Genomic DNA, 22,518 nt, shown 5'->3' with positions numbered 1-22,518 from the left:
AATTATTTATATAGATTAGTTACCTCTCGGAAGGAATTCTCCTAGAAGAACAGCAGTCGGTGTTGGACCAATCCCTGAATGACCCCTATTGTAGCCCGGAGTCGTCAGAACAGGTGTTCAAGAGCGCGTATAGAAATCGTCCTCGTCCAGTTCTCAATCTTGATTGTACTCGCCAGTTGGAACTACTTTGGGTTTAGTTTACTCCTCCTCAACAGTCACTTCATCGAAGATCAAGCCCATCGAAGAAACAACTTGATTTAACTCTTCTTCGCCGGTACGAATGGCTCGCTCTAACTCTGAATCAGCTTCGATGGACAATGATGCGCGACCCAACTGTTGCATTCCAAAGGCAACGGGGACGTGATCCTCTTCATTAGACGGTACACCAGATGCTGACGATAGGCTGGATGTGGGTAAGATGGCGTAAGATGGCTGGATTCTTACTAGCACTGCTCTCATATAGTCTCATTCCATTGTGCCTTCAAGTGACGTGGAATTGGTTTGGCATACGGAACGTTCCTGATGGGTTTCTGCTAATGGCTCCACATCGAGACCAGAAATCATGTCTGCGCTTAAAAAACTGAGAAAACTCTGACCGAGTTGTCCGTCTCCGACTTCTGCTTCCACTTTGTCTTCCGGTTCCATTCCCGCGATATTGGGCGCGTGATGGTCATCCAGCAATGGTCATCCAGCAATGGTCATCCATGGCAGTTGGAGACTCCTCACACACCGCGTTCCAACCAGCGGCTTGAGAAATCACTGCGGAGAGTAACGCCTCAAGTTTCCTCCAATTGAGAAGAACGGTATGATAAAGTGAGTCCGAACTTGCGCGGCTGTATAATAGTTTTTTTTCTATTGGAACAAACTGTTGTATGGTTTCATCTTAAAATTAGATCTGAACGAAATGAGCGTGTGCGCTAATTGAAAATGATACGCACTCTGTACAGGCCTTCTCGATTTCTGGAAGGCCACCACGCTCGTATATTTCCCATTTTCCTGGAAGAAAAAAATAGTCGATCGAATATAGCAAATGCAATGCACATGTATAAGGTTTGCAAAAGCGACGACGATGGATGAAATTGTTTGTCGTATATCTCTTGTGCGATTCCACTGCGCTTTCGTGCGTATTTATATTTTGCTCATACATGCGGACGGAAAAATGTAAGCTCTATCCAACAAGAAATGCTAGCCGAGAGAGAATTATCTATATTATATATAGCTGCTGTACATCACAGCACACACTCTGCGCTTCAATACATACTTGTACACATGAATGTGTAATGGATATCGTCAATGCTCCGGGTAAGATTGATAAGTTGGGAATTAAAAAAAAAAGAATCTTGCTACACATAGCACCGTCATAATTTTAAAGTTCATCATGAGTGCGTTGGATCGAAGCCGAAAAATCGTTAGGCATCAAAAAAGATTAATTCTGATTCAACCGGTTCTCTTTTTTTCCCATCCGTATGGGAGGCACAACCAATTGGCGTTGTTTGACGCCTCACGATCAGCGGAGACCGACCGAGACCGAAGAAAAGTCGGTTGTAAAAAATATTCGTGTAAATTTATAGGACCTCCCGCGTGTGTGTCATGGCACAGGATCATTAGAGCTAATGTGTGCCAATGATCCGATTATGATCCGATGCGTGTCGACTTTCATTTCTCATGAACTTCTTTTTTTCGTCATGAACATAATGAGTTAGTTTGTGTCGGTTTGTGTGTGCATTTATTGAATTAATCATAATCAATCGAACCTCAAAAAGATTAAGAATTATTAAATGAATCTTCGGTTCTTAACCGACAGGTGGCTGCCAGTCAACTGAATGGGCCGGGTATATACAATTAAATAATTTAAAAAGGTAAAATGTACGAAAGAATAGTTGTAATTAATTGTAGATGATTTATTTTTTTTAAAATTTAATGTGGAAATTGGCAAATGCCATTGATTAAATAAAGAAACATCGCAAAAGAATATCTGGCAATGTTGCTATGCAGACGACTACAGCAGACAAGGGTGGACAAGGGGTAGTAAAACTTGGTAAAACCACATATCAATCAATCACTCTTGTGCGTTTGGAAAGCTTCATGTTCAAGTTGTAACGTATATTTTTTCTTATCAGTGTTTTTTCGTGGAGTGAATACAGCAGTTCAATTCACAGGTGGGAATTACACTTGCAGAACAGGAATAGAAGGACCAAAGTTAGCAAAGTAAACACCTTGTTAGCAATGATTGAAAAAAACAAGAAGTATAAGCTGATAGAAGACAGCGACGAAGAAGTAATGGCACCACAAGTAAATAAAAAGATCAAGAAGGAAAAGAAGAAGTCTGAAGATTCAAGCAGTGACGATGAAGATCAAAAACAACGAGTCAGGGATTTGAAGGAAAGAGATGAGTTCTCTGAACGTCTTAAACTCAAAGATAAAGATAAACAGAGGAATGTGGTTACTGTGGGAAAAGGTATATTTACTATTCAATATTTGTAATAACTATTACAATAAAATGTTTAAATTATCTAGGTTTTGCTGAAGCTGCAAAGAGGCTTCAAATGGAGACTGAAGACAAAGCCAGCGTTATTCCCAAACTCAGAGTGGAATCACGTCGAAAATATTTGGAGAAGCGAAAAGGAGACAAGATTACTGAATTGGAAGCAGATATTTTCGACGATGAGTACTTGTTCGATGAGCAACAACTCACGGAGCGTGAACGAAAGGATCGCGAGTACAAGAAAAACATTCTTAGTCTTGCGAAAGAACATGACAAAGCACGAGAATTGGAATTGGTTCAACGATACCATATGCCCGATGATAAGCGGGAAAAAGCAATGCCTGATAGGTACGTCGAGATAGATGACCGTGAAAAGCAACCTCATTCCGAACAAAAAGTCTGGGAAGATGCTCGCATGGCCACTGCTCAGTGGAATTTCGGTGCCAGAGATGCAAAACAGCGTCTTCAGAAGAGAGGAAAAATTCATGATTATGACCTCTTATTGGATGACACTATTGACTTTATCCAAACAAATCAACTTGCAGGAACCAAGGGTATCGAAGGTAAAGTAATACACCTAAAACTTTCTGAATAAATCTTTAATAATCTTATCCCTCCACCTTTTTTCGTTTTAACTATATTAGAACAACCTGAGGTAAGCGACATCCAGAAAAAGAAAATGTCTCTTCAGGATACGAGAAAATCGCTTCCAATATTTCCGTTTCGCGAAGACTTACTCCAGGCCGTTAAAGACCATCAGATTCTGATCGTGGAAGGAGAGACTGGATCAGGAAAAACGACGCAAATTTCCCAGTTTCTGTACGAAGCGGGATACTGTAAAGATGGCAAGAAAGTCGGTTGTACACAACCACGTCGAGTTGCAGCCATGAGTGTTGCTGCTCGTGTCGCCCAGGTAGAATTCAATCAAGAATTGTAATCTTGACAAGGATCTTATTTTGTGCGATTCCGTTTACAGGAAATGGGCAAGAAACTTGGTAACGAAGTAGGCTACAGCATTCGATTTGAAGATTGCACGTCAGAGAGGACTGTTATCAAGTACATGACTGACGGTATGTTGCTGCGTGAGTTTCTCTCTGAGCCCGATTTGCAGAGCTATAGTGTGATGATTATTGATGAAGCCCACGAGCGAACACTCCATACCGATATCCTCTTTGGGCTAATCAAGGTGAGCCGTCTTTATACACCAACTCTTGAAAGGTTGAAATGTTGAATTATTTCCTATAAATTCTTTCAGGATATTGCACGGTTTCGACCTGATTTGAAGCTGCTAATTTCCAGTGCTACATTGGACGCTGAAAAGTTTTCCGATTTCTTCGACGAAGCTCCTATATTTAGGATCCCCGGTCGAAGATTCCCAGTCGAAATTTTTTACACCATAGCTCCTGAGGCTGATTATATCGATGCTTGCGTTGTCACCATTCTACAGATTCACGTCACACAAGACTCGGGTGACATTCTTGTCTTTCTTACTGGTCAAGAAGAAATTGAAACGGCACTGGAGAGTCTGACGGAACGTACTCGAAGATTGGGCACCAGGATTAAAGAGTTGCTCATTCTTCCTATCTACGCCAATTTACCGTCAGATATGCAGGTTCGTTCTTTCTTATTCAAAGTTTATCCTTTTCATATCTTTTCATCTCTTTCCAGGCAAAAATTTTCGAGCCAACGCCTCCCGGAGCGCGGAAATGCATTCTGGCTACGAATATCGCAGAAACGTCTTTGACTATTGACAACATTATCTTCGTCATTGACCCAGGCTTTTGCAAGCAAAATTCCTATAATGCCCGAACTGGCATGGAATCCCTTGTCGTCGTTCCTATTTCGAAAGCGTCGGCGAATCAACGAGCTGGACGTGCTGGACGTGTAGCAGCTGGCAAATGTTTCCGCCTATACACAGCATGGGCCTACAAGCACGAGCTCGAAGAGAACACTGTGCCAGAAATTCAGCGAGTTAATTTAGGCAACGTCGTTCTGCTTCTCAAATCCCTTGGAATCAACGATTTGATTCACTTTGACTTTTTGGATCCGCCTCCGCACGAGACTTTGGCTTTGGCACTGGAACAACTCTACGCTCTAGGAGCCGAGCCCTGAACCACATGGGCGAATTGACCAAGCTGGGCAGGCGGATGGCTGAATTCCCCGTTGATCCTATGATGGCGAAAATGCTCCTGGCATCCGAAAAATACAAATGTTCGGAAGAAATCGTCACCATTGCAGCCATGCTCTCAGTCAACAGTGCAGTCTTCTATCGACCCAAAGATAAAGCAATCCATGCCGACACGGCTCGAAAGAATTTCTTTTCACCGGGTGGCGACCATTTTACCTTACTCAACGTTTACAACCAATGGGTTGACACGGATTTCTCGACGCAATGGTGCTTTGAAAACTTCATCCAGCATCGATCAATGAGACACGCAAGGGACGTCAGAGAACAGCTTGTCGGCCTTATGGAACGAGTTGAAATTGACATGGTTTCTAATAAAGAAGATTTAGTGGCTATCGGCAAGGCGGTTACGGCTGGATTCTTCTACAACACGTCGCGCCTGTCCAAGACGGGCGGATACAAGACAGTCAAACACAATCAAACTGTGCTCATTCACCCAAACAGCTCAATGTTTGAGGAACTTCCTCGTTGGCTCATCTATCACGAACTTGTATTTACTACTAAAGAGTACGTGAGGCAAGTTATTCAGATTGAGAACAGTTGGCTTCTGGAAGTGGCTCCGCACTACTACAAAGCCAAGGACCTGGAAGACACAACTACTCGTAAGATGCCTAAAAATAAGGGCAAATCACGGGCGTAGTTGGGTGACCATTGAAATTGATCACACCACTGAACTGAATCTTGAAGAAGAAAAATTCCGTGATGCATCATTGTTTAGTTATGCATATTGAAAAGGTGCGTGTCCATCACCTTCAGGTTTTATCAGTGTTATTTGTCATCTTGTGATCGTTTGGGGCCGATGAATATACAGTCTTTTTTTTCTATTTCTTTTCCAAAATGTTTACGGATTGGTTTTTTGTCCGCACCGGTTATGGATAAAATGTTGAAACTGTGTGAATCAGCAGACTACTGTGAAAATATTGTCTTTGTTAATGTTTTGGGTTAATCATTTCCTTTGAATTGAAAATTCTATACCCTTTGTCCTATCGAGTTTTGTCCCCAACTTTATCATATCCTTTAGTTTCAAAATCCGTTGATGCTTATTTAAGCTGCCCAGGGAAAACCTAGTGCCGTTGTGATCATTGCGATGCATCACATGAATATGACATTGATGCAAGAGGGCCCGATTAATACTCTTGCCCTCAATCGAGACTGCAATAAAGTTGTCGTTACCGGCAGAAATGATAATGCTAATAATATTTAAAAGAAAATTTAGTTCTGCTCACATTTTCATATTAATTTCCCGATAGAGATAGATTCTATCAGAACTCAATGTCATACGACCCCCCAAACCCACCAGTCGACATCCAATAAGATGGCGCTGTTCCTCTCAGAGGTATGGGCTGAGCGAGGGGGGTTCGTTGTTAATTTACACGTTTTTCACCGTTTAATTAAAACAAAAACAATTAATTCTAGGTTGTAGAGGAGATGACGACGGACAGTTTTAGGCTTATTGATGGAAGTGTGGAATACGAGAAAAATTGGTTTCAGTGATAAATTTTTATTCCGCCAGATGGCACTCATGCTTGTTCTACAAACTGTTTTTTTAAAAAGGCCGTAAATGAGTAACTAGCTGTGTGTATGTGTGTATGTGTGAGGCCGTGCAACGGCATTGATCAAGGTTGCTTTTTAAAAGTTGTAAAAATTTAAATCATTTTGAAATGATTAGCCTTTAAGCCCTTTAGTTAGTTATGTCATCAGGGCGGTCAGGAGTATGGAGAGAGAGAGAGTTCTCTTCATACCCATGGTATGTTTTTTTTTTTTTGGTTTTGTTAATTTGATGTGTTTGTTTTAGATAGGGAAAATGGAGTAGGATGGAAAGTTTCGTATTGCAACAGTTTTGCTCATCCAAAAATGTGAGAAGTTGACATGAAATGTTTACGTCAAATGTTTGTATTTGGTTGTAGTTTTAATAGTTTTTTAAAACCAGAAGTTGATCAAAATTTTCAGTAGATAGAGAAGAAAAACAAGTTGTTCGGTAACTTTATACCACAACAATTATTGCTTAATCCGAAGCTGCAGAAGAAAGCGTTTACTGAGGCTTTGATAATGATGGCAGCACCAAAGGCATGCTCTGAGGAGAGACCATTAAAGGAGACGTAGCCAGCTGGAATAAATTTAAGCTCAATAGAGGAAGACCAAGAGGAGACAGCGGCATAAGGAATTAAGACCACGTCGATATCCAGATTTAATATCAATTGTGATTAGTGTTATTAAGTGCGGCACAACGTGAATACCTTATATTGATTAGAAAAGAGTTAAGTGCTGAAGTTGAAGCGGAAGAGGAGTGGTTGCAATTCATGGTCGGACTGCTGAATTGTATTTCACGAAGTTGGTGACTGCTTTAAGGTGGGCCGAGCAAACATACGAGCCAGCCGCGTGATTTAGAGAACAGGACAGGGACTTGAGATTAGGACGAGAAACAGGGCAAGACTGAGTGGAATGTCTGCATTGGAAAGGCTGCATTTGCCACAAGTTATCGGTTTGCTACAGAACCTGTATATAATTATCCGAGCCTTGACAGCGAGTACAGAATCTGACCTCTTTGTTTTCTTCAACTCCAACGACTGCGTGAGCTAGTTTCCCTAATTTAATTCAACCCAGCTCTAAATAATGGTCACGGGTTGTTTTGCAGCGATGGCTGAGCCTAACTAAAGTATAGTCGTAACGATTGAAAAGGATACGGACACCGGAAAGTTTTCCCTTAAAGAGGGGATTTTCGGATTGAAGTTTGTTGATGAGGGCACAGTTTTGTTTAGTTCTGGCGTTAAATAGATCTATATTGTTGCTGGCACCATCCTCCCTAACTTTGTCTAGCCCACTGACCCCATTCAACCTTTGAATGACTGGGTAGCAATTCTCCGGCACATGAACATTTTGGAAGACCTTTCCGCCTCTGGTTGATCCAGAAGCTCTCGCGCTTTAGCACGGTTTTGTTCGTCTCTGAAGAACAATTTGACTGAGTTGTCGCTATGTTTTTTCAGTTGCTGGACTACTGGACCTTCTTTGTTCTTTAGCAAACATAATAAGTTGTAGATTTTGCTTTCTGTGATTGAACTGATCGAGACAAAGTCCCTTACTCTAGCAATAAGGAAAGGTTTAGCATGAATGCTGGGTTGCTTTGGGACGGGGCGGAAATGACGTTTACAGGAGAGGCCGGGTGCTGTTTTTCAATTGCCTTCCCAGAATTTTGCAGCTCAAACAGTCGAATATCCTTGTCTGCAAGTGAGAGTTGGGCAATAATCTTCTTGGACAACTTCATCAGGTCACTACGAAGAGTGATTCTGCTTGCGACTTCTTTTTCCAATTTTTCTATTTTCTTGGACATCAGGGCTTTTTCAGTTTTGACGGAGATCGCGTCCTTCTCGAGTTTAGCAAAGAACGACTTAAATTTACATAGCTGCATCATGTAATCAAGAGAAAGGAAAGCCTCAAAGTCCAGTTCGAAAGCGAAGTCGAATTGGAAAGGGAAGTCGTCACCTATGTCGTCTTTCTGGAGCTTAGATGGGTTTGTCTCTTGGAAGGAAACAAAAGCTACCGAATGGTCTCTTTTGACCGCACTCGCTTTCGGTTTGGTAGCGAATTTGGATTAAATACTAGGGAAGTACTTGTATCCGAAGTTGATTGACACGAACAGACTTAGGCAGGTTTTATAAGAGAAAGAGATACATTGGTTTTGAGATGGAGTGGGGATGCTGAAGGCTATAGAGGGAGGGACCCAAGCAGTCTCTTTCCCACAAGGGTCATCATCATCACCCATTAAGAAGGGTCCTCAACTCCCAAGAAATGCCAGAGAAACAGGAGGGTAATAAAAGAGAAGAAGGAGAGAGAGAGAGAGACAAAAATATACGATCCTCTTCGACACTGGGAAGGACAAACAAACTGACGAACACGGCGTCAGAACTACCAATCTCCGGTTCACTCACCACCCAACTCGGAGCATGAGTAGAGTGACCAAATTTCAGTCCCCTCAAGGTCTCCACCAGAAGGTTTCCGGGTTAACTTCCGCAGAAGCCAACGACACAAGAACGGAACGAAAACACTGGCCTTGCCACTCGCTCAAGGAGAGGGAGGGAGATCACCATAGATCTGAGCTCCTCCGAGCTGATAAAAACGGAAACGAAAAAATGGAACAAGCCTTTTTCAGTTGATGCTTACAACCAGACCGGACGGGGTGGAATCAATACCGCACACTTCCTGCTTTGAAAAATCTGGAAAGAATACTTCGCAATTTATAGCCAACAAGGTAAACAATGTTGGATAACCGGGCCTCAAAGGTAAACATATTGCCTACAGTTTGAGTTATATAACCAAAAGACAAATTAAGAAACTGAATAGGACAAGCTTGACTGGAAAGATAAGAGAAGAAGCAATATGAGATGAGGCAGGCCAGTGACAAAATTAGGGACTGGGGGTGTGGGATTAATACAAGGACAAGTGAGGGGGAAGGACAAGTGAGAGAGACAGATGAAATTACACGATGTATAATATAAATCGGTATTCCACAGATACCTGAGATACGCTGGAAAGAGTTAAATCGAAGGCTGTGTGTGAAAAAGAAACCAACATAATTAAATAATCCAAATGAATGGGAGCACGAAATCCCAACACGATCACCGATCAAACCCAAACGATCAGTCCATCAAACTAGAACGCATCAATCACTTTGTGAGCACTCAGCAGCCAGTAATCAGGACTCAAACGGTTTATTAATTAAAGTCTTGGCTAGCAGACTGCGGTTTACTGTTTACAAATGCTAAATCTCACGCAAGAGGTTTGTCTTTATATTTCCATATTTGTTCCTGGTGGGTTAAATAAAAGAGTAATATTGCAAAATTTAATGAAATGTTACTGTTACATTTGTACACAAAAGGAAAAGGAAACACATCTATCGGTATAGTCAAGAGAATTTTAAGCAAAGACTATGAGGATGCTGGTTATCCACCACCAACAAACGTCAAAAAGCAAAAAATAACTCAGAAAATGGGTGATTCAGAAGAAAAAAATTTATTTGCGATTGACAAAAAGTGTCGAGAAGAGTTGTACAATGACATACCAAATGTCCTCAAACACGTGTCAAAGGCGAATTCCATTGACGAGACACATTCCATTTCATCGGACAACAACAGTAAGACAATTACCGAACCTAGCATTGATACCAATTTAACAGCAGAAAGTAGATCTTTCCCAGTCATATTGGCAAACAAGGCACAGTTCGTCAGTTTCTTGTATGAATACTACTTCTATTGCTGGGATGCAACAGCAAATTTTCTTCAACTAAAGGTACTACTGAGAGCTGGTATACATCATTCCTGGCTATACATACGAAAACAAATTCTGTTGATAATATTTTAATGTTCAACAGCCATCAACAGCTTAGACAATGTTGAGGATTTGACATTTGTCAAACCTCCAACAACCTCTGCCCACCACTGCTCACTACATGGTGAGCATTTGAGCCGCTCAGTAGTGCTGGGAAGCATGGGAGCCGATCATTACAATACATTATTCCTTGGATAACTCTTCACACTTTGAGAATAAAACTAATCAAACCAATGTCCTTTTCACCTTAACCGCTGGCGACTACAGAAACATTGGTAAACCATTGATTATTTGTTACCTTGTCGTAAATTCTGACAAATAACATGTTCTGAGTTGATGAATGTTCAAAAACCGCAGATCTGTTGAAAAATGGATAAAACGTTGAGTCTATTATGCGGTGACATCTCCGTATCAATTCTCAATTTCTTCGCCTTGAAGCACACCTTATGGAGGGAAGTCTCAGTAGTGTGGCGAAAAGTCGGCAGCGATGTATTTATCAAGAAACTACTTGAAGAAATGCAATTAAAGCTCAACAACATCGTATCAGATGGTTTCACATGCGTCAATTAGCCTGGCATTCCAATACTGTATTAATGTCGTCATATTCATTTTGTTAGTGGTCAAAGGGAATAGATAAAAATGTTTGTCTTATATTGTAACCAATTTGTGATGTTCATGTAATGTGGAATAAATAAATAATTATTAATTACACAGTCATATGACATTGTATTTCAATGACTAGGCTATTGTAACTTACAAACTGCTGGTTTGCTAGCGGTAACACTGAATTTTTTTTAAAGCATTTGAAATTTCTTTTTTATGGCAGTTTTCCATTAGAACCTTTTGGAGCACAAGGTATTATTATTTTACTTGCTTAAAAAAAACAACATTTAAGGGACATAAGGAACTAGATTGATTCATGATTAAAAGGTGATTTGAAATGATAAGTAATTTGATAAGGTAGTAACAAAGTTAAACACGAATCTTCACAGTTCCATCTTTACAGTTTCTATTACGGACCAGTGCGATACCTAATTGGTTTCTTCACTTCACGACGTTTCCGCTGTAGTTGAACACTAGGGTCAATCAAGAGTGAGAGGAGGAATATAAGCCACATCATGAGAATTGCTGTCGACGTCGTTTTCTTGCACCTTTAGTCAAAAAGTATTGGTTTGAGAAGTCATTTTCATGGCAAAATGATACTAAAAAATAATCTTACATTTCGCTTCCTTTGTACACTTGATGCAATTGATGTTACAGGAAAAGGATCATTTTCTATGTTTATTTCACGTATCTAAATGAAAACAGTGCGATGAAAACGAGCCTGGATTGAGGAGAGAGGATTTTAGTGATACGGCTTCTGAGTAAGTAAGTTGCAATTTTGTGATATGCGTTTGTTCAGTGTGTCTACTTCAGCCGCGTGATCGCCCCCGAGAAGATAAGACGCGTGCGTGGATTTACTGATTATTTATCCTGTGAGTTGGTTTACTGGACACTGAAATATTTGGTTTATTGGATATTTGTTGTGGCTATTGTTGAAATTGGTTCTTGATTTGTGCGGTGACTGGTAGGCTGGGCTGAGGTGGACTGATTTTTTTTATTTGTTTTTGATGTTGGGATTTTGTTGAGTACTGTTCGTTGGTGTTGGTTTATTGTGGTAGTGGTAGTTTAAGTACTGACTGCTTTTAATTTAAATTTTATTTTTTTTTAATTCCTACAGGAGCCAATAAAAGATAATTGAAATCAGTCTTTTCCAGACACTTTGGTTCAACAAAATCGCGGACAGCAAAGATGCAGTAACTTCACAATTCCGAGCAGCATTTCAAAATCTCTCTAATGAGTATCAAGGAACTCTTACTGAATTTTCAATAGAGAATTTTTCCGAAAAATTCGCAAGTGAAATATTGGACAACTTCAATCCAACTGAAAATGTTTGAAATGTGTGAGGCGAATCGCCCTAAGGATTTTAGCAATGGATAAACGGATATACTGTATCGAAAATTTAAAACACTTTAACATCCTGTTGGTCGACTAGTTATATAAATTATTACTTTAAGTTAATTTTTTATTTCTATTTAGGGGATGTCGTATGGATGGATTTTTATCACTGGAATGTGAAAGGAAGAGAAGAGAAGAATAAAATGATGAAATTTATTGTCAAAACCGTTAAAAAAAAACAGTTGAGCAAGCCGATGACGTGGTATTTAAAAATAAGGACGGTTTCTTCAGAAGAACAGATCTGGATGCAGATTTCCGTAAGACCAAACTCCGTTTTTAACCACAATTACTTCTATTTCTGAAAAAGTAATATTATCTGAAAATGCTATAAGAAAGTAACTAATTTATCTATATAAAACTAGCGTGAGTCCACTTTTGCGCCCGTGAAATCAAATCACGTTAATACGCTCCCTTCTACTAGTCAGGACTTTACTAAGGCAAATAAGAAAAAAATGCTTGTTAGATTTAAATTTAATTTACTTTAGAAATTGAAGAGTGTTTCCACTCGCTACGACATTTTGAGAAAAAAGCACGATAAGAACATGGAAGAGTTGGCAGATCTCCAGAAAACGTACTAACATAATTACTCTCTAATATGCTTCAAAAATTAAAACCTGGTTTTATAGAATGGATCGCCTGCTTGCATACGAATTAAAACGAGATAGGAAAATTGCAGGTCTTAAGACAATATAAAACGGAGTTTAGCTGAAGAAATGGGACAAAACTCAAAATTCAAACGAAATTTTTCTGTAATGTTATATAAATGTATAATGTAAATTTCCCCTTCTAGACAAACTGGTGACACCCCTTTTCTTCTTCCCTCGCCCACTTATGGCAATCCGTTTTACCACCAAAAATTTTTTTTTCCCTTTTTTTATTTTGTTGCGGCCCCTCGCCTGATTATCTTCGTTCTGTTGTTGTTTTGGTGCCAGATTTTCCGAGGAGTGCCGCTTGGCTGGACGCTGGATTGAATTAAAGTTAATTCGTGATACGGCTTTCGGTGCTATTGGAGTGAAATGGATAATAGTGAGGTGCTTCTGGTAGACTTTGGCCGTGGTGGCTGCGTTTTTTTCTTTTTATCTGTTTTTTTTTCTTTATATGTGTGACGACTTGCTGAGGTGGACTTGTGTGACGACTGTTGTTCGTTGGTGACAGCTTTTGATTAAATTTTTAATTTTTTAATTTTTTTCTAGCAGGAGAAGTTGAGATCTTTCAGATCGGAAGGAAGAATTGGAGGGTTATAATTTTGATTAGGCATGTCAATTGCTGATAACATGATCCGTGTTGGTAAGTTGCGGGTTACCTTTTCAAATTTTTTACAGCAGGAAGTGAGTGGTATGGAGATTCCACTCCGTCCGGTCTGGTTGCATTCACACAACCGAAAAAAGTGTCTGGTCTCCGGTCTTTTGCAGAGACGCACGTATGCGTTATTTAATAATAATAATAATGTACGTATTTATATGGCGCCTTTCCATTATATGCTCAAAGCGCCTTCAGTTTCCAATTTAGATGTGATTGAACACACCACAGTATATTTAACGTCATATCCTTGAAAGCAATCAAGAATCCTGTGTTATGCATGCTGCCTCAAGGGCGCTACTTACAGTTTTATGACGGGTTCAGCTGGGGTTCGAAACCAGAGCCTCATTGCCTTTTTCCAAAGTGTTGACGCTCTAGTCCACTACACCCCACATCCCCAATTTATTTGAATTTCCTTCCCCTCGCGTCGTATCCGTTTTGCGTTTTTTTTGACTGGTGGGTCGTTTTGGAAGTGGGGTCTTAGGCTAGGAAGCGAATGTTGGATTTGATTAAGAATGTAGACAAGAATTTCATCGGTCAACAAATTGTTTCTGTATTCCACTCTAATTTCCAATTACACATGGCCAAATTTTTCTTCAATGCAGTATTGCATTGAAGTGCAATGTTCGGGATCTCTTGGAAAACATGTTGTCTTGTAGAGAGAATTTAAAGTATGGAAGGATTTATTTTTAATTTCGTCTCGCATGTTTGCTCTACCAGGCAATTTCCCACTGTGATTTTTCCTTTCGTAATAAGCAAGCTTGAATTGCGCAAGAATACCGCTGACACCTACACAGTGATTAAAATGTTAGGGATGTATTATTATGTTACATTTAGGGAAACAATACCTGATGCGCCATTGATGATGGGCATTTTTTCAATGATGGCTTCTTTCAGGAGCTGAGCAGACACGATGGCCCTTGACGGAATAACCCCAGTTTTAGTTAGTTCCAGACCAGCAAACATGAAGTGTATGTCGTTCGAATCGATGTTATACGATTCCAGATTCAACATCCCAGGTAGCACACAGACTCTGTTTCAGGTCTGTTACAGATCTGTTTTTGGGAGTCTGTAAATTGTTTGGAGTGAAACACTTTTACAGACTGTCATACAGGTCTGTGACAGATCCGTAAAACGGGATCACCATTTACAGACCAAAAACAGATTTTCAAGAAAAAAAAGAATTGCCTACACCTGGTACCGAACCATTAACCTCTGAGTTCATAAGCCAGTACGCTAACCACTTCACCGTAATACGATATTAGTTAATAGATATATTTCATAATAATCTATATTTCACAGTTTTACACTTGTACATTCAACAAACAGTCTGACATGTCTCTCTCACGAAACTGATTACTACATATGACTACCACTGGTCTCTTCCGATAGTAACAAGACCAAGATTGGCCCCACACCAATTACAAGTCTTTATTATACCTATTTAGGTGATACTTCTCCGTCCGGTGGATAAACAACTATTGTTGTTGTTCGAGTAGGCCTACTGAACTAAACTCATAGCCATTAGCCCTGCATTGACTATTAAAGTGTAACTTCTTACTGCATGGTATTGCAGTGATATTACACATATAAGAAAACGTTTATTCAGTTTTCCATTGGGAATCCAAACATGTACCATACTTGGGATACAGACACAGATAAGATGATTACTGACTTATAGGTGTTACAAGGGAAATACAGACCCGTACATACCTGGGGCACAAACACAGAACAGATAATCACTGAACTAAGTTTTACATAGAAAATACAGACCTGTACCATACCTGGGGTACAGACTCAGAACAGATTATTACTGACGTATGTCTTACAAGGGAAATACAGACCCGTACCAGACCTGGAGTACAGACACAGAACAGAAACATATTGTACTTGGTAATACAGAGTAAAAACATGCATGTGACATACCTGTAATACAGAAGAAAAACAGAATGTCTTTCTACAGAGTAAAAACAGACAAGTGACAAACATGGGAAACATAGCTAAATCAGAAACAATTTTCTCAAGTAAAAAACAGATCTGTAACAGGTCTGTAGTACAGTTAAAAACCAGATTTATGTATTACAGAAAGATTACAGATCTGTTCCAGATCTGTGAAACAAACTTTAACCAAATCCTGTAAAACAGAGAAATTCCAGACAAATTTCCTGTAAAACAGAGATGTAACAAGCCTGATACGGATCTGTTTCACAAGTATGTGAAACAGATCGGTTACAGGAGTCTGTAACAGCTCTGTGTGCTACCTGGGATACAGTCCATCTACGACAACGTTGTTAATTAGTGTTACTTCATTGGTAGTCCTGAGGAAAATGACATGAATACTTACCAAAGCATAAGACGAAACAATAAATCCACTTGGGTGAGAGCAGGCAATGTATATGGGTATACCAATTTTGTATACTTATACAATCCTGTGAATCAAAGTTGGCATTGCATTATAAACACCACAAGTGCAATCTTTGGCATGCTGTGTTTTTTGACAAGTTTCAGTCATGGTGAAATCGTACGCCCCTGCTACTGCCCATCAAGCGCTAACCATTGGAACCTCCCCCCCCCCCTGATTCCGTGTTGAAAACCAAGTTTTATTGAGGTATGGTGTGTTTGCTTTGAACCTGGCAAATTTTACGTTGAATTCGCATAGAATATTTGTATTTGAAGTTTGTTTCCTGTTTTGAGATGGAGCGACCAAGTGAGCTGGCTAAAGATGGTAAATGTGAATAGTTAATCATAATAAATTGTATATTACATTTCAATAATTTTGTTTAGCTCTAATTCGAAGATTACAAGCTTAGTTACTTGAGCAAAACCGGCTGTTAGAAGCCAGAAGGGGTACTTTTCAAACTGTTGAATCTAAAAATGGTACTTTTTTAAGTGTAACAGTTGTCTTGCCAAGATTTCCATCAGTGACTGAACGGGTTGGCCACGAGCTTCTTAAAATACAAAAAATGTAAGCCATATTAGATGAATCCGTCCCATCAAAATATTATAGCTTGATATGTTGTTTTGCTGCAGGGAACAGTGGTGTGGCAGAACGAGCCAAAAAAAGTAAGGATAGTCTACATAAGCTGACTGAACATTATTTCTGCTGCTTGAAAGAAATATGGCATCCCAAAGACAAATGCCCAGACGAAGAACAACTTGAAGAACTGTCAAGCCTCTCCTAGGGCATTAGGAACATCAAATACTACCGAGACTAGGGCAGTGCTGAGTTGTGCAGTGAAATAGAGAAGTATGTATGTTAAAAATATTGTTTTAAATGGTAATATGGGGAAAATTGGTTTTAAATTGATTTTTAAAGGCCTGGCAACCTGTGGAGGATACTATGAAAAGCATGAAAAGTGGAAAAGTTTTGAAGCATGTGATGAGCAGCGTGCCGATGAAAAATCACTTAAAGTAGTTGACATTTTTTATGCAATTTTTAACTATAACATCTTTTAACAGTTGTGTTGATGTTTAGGGAATATTTCCAAAAATTGTGTACATCATTCCAATGCAAAACGGCATTGTTGGAACGCCTGATCCTAATTTTCAAGTAACGACAGTTACATGCAGGGATTGTAATAGGAATATTGCAAGAGAAAGGATGTTCACTCAAAGGGAAAACGAATTTTAATGTATTTTAATACAGAATTAATAAACATCTCATCATTTTGTCTATTTTTAGTTTTGAGGAAATGCCATTGGATGGGGTGTTGTAGTCTCGACTGTCTGAGTGACTGAGTGTGTCTGTGTATTTGTATTACTTAGTCTGGGATGGCTGGTCTCTAAATGGGGTTGGAGGATGAGTGGCCATTTAGCGGTAGATATTACAACATGGGGTAAACAAATACGGATGTAGATTGTCTTCTGCTCTTTCTCCTGCGGTCGTTAATGAAGAAAGTCCATCTCCCTCAACGAGCACCGTTTGCAACGATTCAAGTCATTCTCCAACGCAAATCACAAGAAAGAATGATTACAGTCAGAGTCGTTCTCCGATGTTCCATCTTTCCATGCAAGGAGAAAGGAGCCCATCTGGCAACGATTCGATTGTTTCTCCAACGCGAATGAGAAGACAGGATATAGCTACCGTTCCAGTCGTTCTCCATAAAAAAGCATTGAATCCAAAAATAAAAAAAAGACGTCGTTTGTCAAGGAGTCCATCTCGCAACGATTTGATTCGTTCGCAAACGCAAATGAGATAACAGGATAGCTGCTGTTAGGGCGCACCTTCCAATAAGCCCATCTGCTACCTTCTCCCCTTGATTATTAAATACACGGAGAGTTGGGTTTCAACACTCTGTATTTCACACGTCACTTGACTTGTATATGTCGTCAGCGTCCAGCTTCGAGTCCCGGAATGACGTCCCTTTTCCGAACTCGTCACCTTCCGCCCTTTTAACGACACACCCCTTTTTACAAATACACAATTATGACACCAGGGAAATTGCTAGGGGGGGATAGATGGCTCTTAAGTACATACCGTAAACAAGAGGGCAGGTACTACCGTACCGTAACCCTGCCGTTCCAGTCGTTCTCTGTCTAAATTTGCTGGTCACGGATATGAAGAAGACAATCGCCATCAACAACCAGCTCTTTTGATTTTATTTGAGTCCTTCCCAGACTGAAAGGAAAAGTCCATTTAGTTCAGATAGGAAACGATCACCGTTGTCCAAATCATTAAGTCCCTCTCTTGCAACAACCGCAACAACAACAAATTTTTTTATTCTCGAAAACGTTACGGACATTTCAATTGGGTCGGAATCCGAAATGCAGCGTTACATTAAAGAAAACAATTCACAAATAATATATCCCAATGATTGTCTAAATATGCAACCAGTTGAAACACCACAACATATTGTGCTGAACCTACTGTGATGGTATCGTCAATGCCTGGTAAAAAAAGTGATGATAATTTATTTGATGTTGTTGATTGTTGACGGGAAATACCCATCTTTTGATAAAGTATCTGATAACCTAGATCAGTATCTCACGAAATGCAACAAGAAACTTGTGAAATTAGTTGCTGAGACAGAGAAAGAAGTTGAATTTGTGGATTGTGACAAATTTGAAAAAAAAATCTTTCTACAAAATGTAATGCAAAGAGTCAAATCTATTGAGTGCCTCGTGCATCTTGCAAATTTTGGAAAATAATTTGATCACTCCATTACTCGCGATGTCTATGATACCGTAATTGGTATTATTGGCTATTTCGATGAATTGCATAAAGGTTACTACGGACAAACTGTGCTTTACTTCGAAATTAGCAGCATCTTCACCGGAGAAAAAGCAACAAACAAATACATTCATGATGTTTTAGTTCCCGAATGCTTCACATTTGCAGTTATGGACATTCTATGTGTGAGCAACGCTAAAGCATCGAATATTCGACAAATGGGGTTCTCGGTCCAACAAGTGAATCAATTACGTGCACATTTTAAACGTGATTAGTTTGTCTTTTACATGTTTCGAACGTCGTGTTTGGAATTTACGATTACTACTGATCGTTTTCTACCATTAATTACTGCGTTGAAACGATATTTTTCCTTTTTTTATTAAAAAAGATAAATTAGACTGTTCTTAGTGAAATGTGTATCATATTTTGCTACATAACCAAGATCAAATAAAATATTTCAAAAGTGTTGGTTTGTGTTTACATTAAGGCACTGGAATACCACAATTGGAGTGCTTGCGAATGGGAAGTTTATGGTGACTATAATATAGAACATTTTGCGCGTCCAGTGGATGGGCTAAACTAAAGTCTATTTTATTTTTTCTTAAATGCACACTGTGCTATGTTGACTTACGCGGCCGAATTTGTGAAAAACCAAATGCTCCTCCGTAGGATTCATTCCGACGTTTTACAGCTTCCAGTTGATCAACTGCCGCGCGTGGATGTCGAGCCGTAAAAAGTATCAGCGATGTGGACGCCAACATGTTCAACAAGTAAAAAAAAAAGAAAAACGAGATAGAAGCAATTAGCCAAAAAAAGAAGAAGAAAAAGTTTCGGACAATTTTGGAGCCATTTGCGATTCATTTATTAGCTTCTTCTAGATAATCGGGGTGATTCTCTGGTTTCCTTTTATTCAGCATGTCAGTCACGCACTCAGGAACGAGTTCATTTCCGTTCGTTCTCAATGGAAAGCAGGAAATCTCAAAGGCGAGTTAACAACTCGACTCACCCAAAATTGGTCGGCATATCATTATTTATGAAAGAAAAAGTTGCCTTAGTTTAGTGGGCCTTGGATTTTTTCTATTCTTTCCGAATAAACCCATTATTTATATTTTTCACCGCTTTAATATGACGTGGCATTGCCATGCTGCAGTAAGCCCTTCAGGTTGAGTCGATCCGATTTTGGGTGGAAAAGAAAAAAAAGGGGACCGGATATGAAAGAGTAAATTGTGAAAATAGCCAATAAAATAGGAAGACATAAACATCAGTTACAAAAGCGAAATAGCCAGTAGCCAAAAAGAAAACCTTGGAAACTTGTTGTTGTTGTTTTCCCTTTACTTTACTTTTGCCAAAAACAAATGGATATATATGTACGCCCCCCTCCCTCCCAACGGGGGGTAACTAAAACTCGGGGGTCGGGGCTCGGGGGTTGGGGAACTAAAACTCGGGGAATGGACTCGGGGATCACCATTTTCCACGAGCATTAGGGTGTTCAAAAAGGAGTGACGGGTAAACAAGAAACGAATGAAACTCATGGAATGGATTCGGGGAGTCGGGGAATTATAACGGGCTGGCGGGTAAACGAAAAACGACTAAAACTAGGGGAATTGACTTAGGGAATGATTTGTTGGGGTTAAGAGTGAAATACGGGAAATGATTTTTTGGGCATACATAATATAAGTTTACAACAACAAAACATTGGTTTACAAAATTCTTAATTTCTGTTTATAACAATCTGAATTTGAGAAACACCAGTAAAGTTTATGCAGTATACGGATCAAAACCATTGTATTTTTTTAATCAATCGCAACCTGCGGAATGTTTTCACATTTTGGGTGGTAGTTTGAGAAACAGGAGTAAAGTTAATGCAGTACACACCAAACAAAAACAACGGATTTTTTTGAATTAATCGCAACCTGCGGAATGTTTTCACATTCCGGGTGGTAGTATTTTTTGCACATATTGCACTGCGTCATCACGCGGTATGCAACAGTAAGCTACCTACAGTCTCCAAAGTCAGGCATCCGACAAACGCCATAAATAGTTGCTGCGATTTTCTTCTTGGGCCTCCAGTTCGACCGAACCCTTATTCCTTTTGTTGTAAAAGGAATTATCACCCGGGCAGAAATGCAATTGATAAGATAAGGGCAAAATTTCTAAACTTTAAATCTCAGTTCAGATGGATTCAGTGAATGCACAACCGCTGTCGCAAATGCAATCGCATACAGTCCGCAGCTCCCATTTTCTTTTTGCTTTTCACAGTGCATCAATCCGATGTTGAGAATTTTGTCATTAGTGTTCTCAATTTTAGCAATGCAGTAAATAACGTGTTGATACGGTTTACCGCCATCCCAGTTGCTATCAAAAACCAACACAAGGTCCGATCCAAAACCTTTGCATTCCACAACAAAGTGATCCATATTGTTTTGTGTATGATTTGGACCCATTTTTTGGATTTAGCTGAGTTGAACTGCAGTATTGACCCCCATTGGCAGTTAAAAAGTCCTCCAATTTCTGAAAACTTACGGCGGAATACTTCCGTAGCTGCATTGGTAATTTTCGTAGAAAACCAGCGATTTGACATGCTGATTTTCTGAATCTCGTCTGCTTCCAATTTTTCCCCATTCCTTTGACGAGCGATCAGTTTTTGTTAGTTAAGCGACGATCAACTGAAACTCACAATGGGTTTGTCGCGCGATTAACAGAAAAACAAATGAGTTGAGTTTCGCTTAATTGTTGACTTATTTTTTGTGATTATTTTTTGTGCCATCTAGCGGTGGTAAATCAAATTTTGATGTCCGTCGTACATCACCTTTGTTTACATTCGTTACAACATTTAAAATATTTGCATAGATATTTCATATGTGATACCAGGAAAATGGATTTCTATTTTAACTTCTTTCAAGGTATTTTTCAAATGGTTCGCAAGAGACAATAGCATGCGAAACAGATACAGATCTTCCATTTTCAAATAATCACTTTCTTTTCACAGTTTATCCTCGTGTTTATTTTTAAAAATGTATTTCATTCAAAAGTGAATAAGTCATAATACAAAATGGTCACAATTTGTTAAATTTTTGCACTGCTTTGATTGTCAGGAAACTAATAATATAGTTTGTAGTACTTCGTGGTTCTTACATTCCTACACAATGAGATCGTTGTATTGTGAAGCATTAAACTTAACCAGTCGTTGAAGACTGGATTGTTTACTTTCAAGAAAAGGAGCATCTCGAAGTGAGTGTCTGTTAAATTGTGACGTCTTGGAGTGGATATTAAACCGCCCTAGCTGAAAAGCCTTTCCACAGCTGCTGACAATGGCAGTGTAACATTGTGGCGTCTAGTAAAATCAAAATTCAAATAATGAAATTTCACAATGTAATAAAACATTTACTACCTATACATCACTTTCATGGTGGGGTACTCTTCTCATTTTTAAATGTGTTGCAGCATTTGAGATATGTATCGACTTTGTCAGCATATTCTTTTTGCTTTTGCTTAGCATTTCTTTTAGTGATACTCTCAAAGAAATTATTACTTCTTTTTCTTTTTTTTTGGGCTAGATTCAGATCGAGATGAACATGATTCATCACTGGAATCTGCTGATCTGCAAAGCAAAAATGTTTTGTCTCTATGTTTTTTTAACAAAATTTTTTTTTAGTTGTTTCGGTTTACGTTTCATCTCCTTCAGAATGATTGGGAATGATTGGATTGGATGTTTGGACTGGATGAATAAGCGTCCAAATTCACCTTCCAATAATATCCTGGCTCTTCGCCTTTCTTCATCACTCTCTAACCCTGACAATCGAAACATAGGATTTGATATTGCTGCCAGACGAAGGTCATTGTCGGAAAACATGTTATTAAACCTTAAAAATGGGATAGTTAGAAACAAATTGACTTGTTTTACAATGTACAAGAAATACCTTGAATGAATCGCGTCTAAGAGACCTGTTATCGATGGTTGGCAAATGCTGATGGAAGCTTCATCTTTAAGTGACATTAATTTGCTCTTAACACGGAAATCGTAGGCAATAAGAAGCCCAGGCCAACATTTTTATTTCC

General features: G+C 39.3%; 1 protein-coding gene and 2 long non-coding RNA genes across 7 annotated transcripts; all 3 read left to right on the top strand.

Annotated features, from left to right (window-relative positions):
- The first annotated feature begins 2,043 nt into the window (after window positions 1-2,043).
- Window positions 2,044-5,494, top strand: LOC124189991 (pre-mRNA-splicing factor ATP-dependent RNA helicase DHX16-like). Its single transcript, XM_046582502.1, is given in 8 exon segments — window positions 2,044-2,093; window positions 2,160-2,458; window positions 2,518-3,048; window positions 3,130-3,398; window positions 3,462-3,671; window positions 3,741-4,097; window positions 4,154-4,588; window positions 4,591-5,494. Coding segments are annotated over 8 exon segments (2,829 nt in total). The 5' UTR covers window positions 2,044-2,085; the 3' UTR covers window positions 5,311-5,494.
- A 5,803-nt stretch (window positions 5,495-11,297) lies between these two features.
- LOC124190187 lies at window positions 11,298-13,420 on the top strand. 4 transcript variants are annotated; one of them, XR_006872888.1, is made up of 4 exons: window positions 11,432-11,574; window positions 11,713-12,296; window positions 12,353-12,561; window positions 12,617-13,420. It is a non-coding gene; the product is annotated as an uncharacterized LOC124190187 (long non-coding RNA). The 4 variants fall into 4 exon arrangements; XR_006872890.1 differs by lacking the exon at window positions 11,432-11,574 and adding an exon at window positions 11,298-11,356 and having other exon boundaries at window positions 11,713-12,561; XR_006872887.1 differs by having other exon boundaries at window positions 11,713-12,561.
- Window positions 13,421-15,561: 2,141 nt separating this feature from the next.
- On the top strand, window positions 15,562-17,710 carry LOC124190188. 2 transcript variants are annotated; one of them, XR_006872892.1, is made up of 5 exons: window positions 15,562-16,014; window positions 16,074-16,254; window positions 16,320-16,536; window positions 16,606-16,700; window positions 16,765-17,710. It is a non-coding gene; the product is annotated as an uncharacterized LOC124190188 (long non-coding RNA). The 2 variants fall into 2 exon arrangements; XR_006872891.1 differs by having other exon boundaries at window positions 15,562-16,254.
- The last annotated feature ends 4,808 nt before the right edge of the window (window positions 17,711-22,518 follow it).

Source organism: Daphnia pulex, chromosome 3 (genome assembly GCF_021134715.1).
Source record: "Daphnia pulex isolate KAP4 chromosome 3, ASM2113471v1".
Lineage (NCBI taxonomy): Eukaryota > Metazoa > Arthropoda > Branchiopoda > Diplostraca > Daphniidae > Daphnia > Daphnia pulex.
Note: the sequence above shows the minus strand (reverse complement) of the source record. Positions and strands in the feature narration are given on the sequence as shown.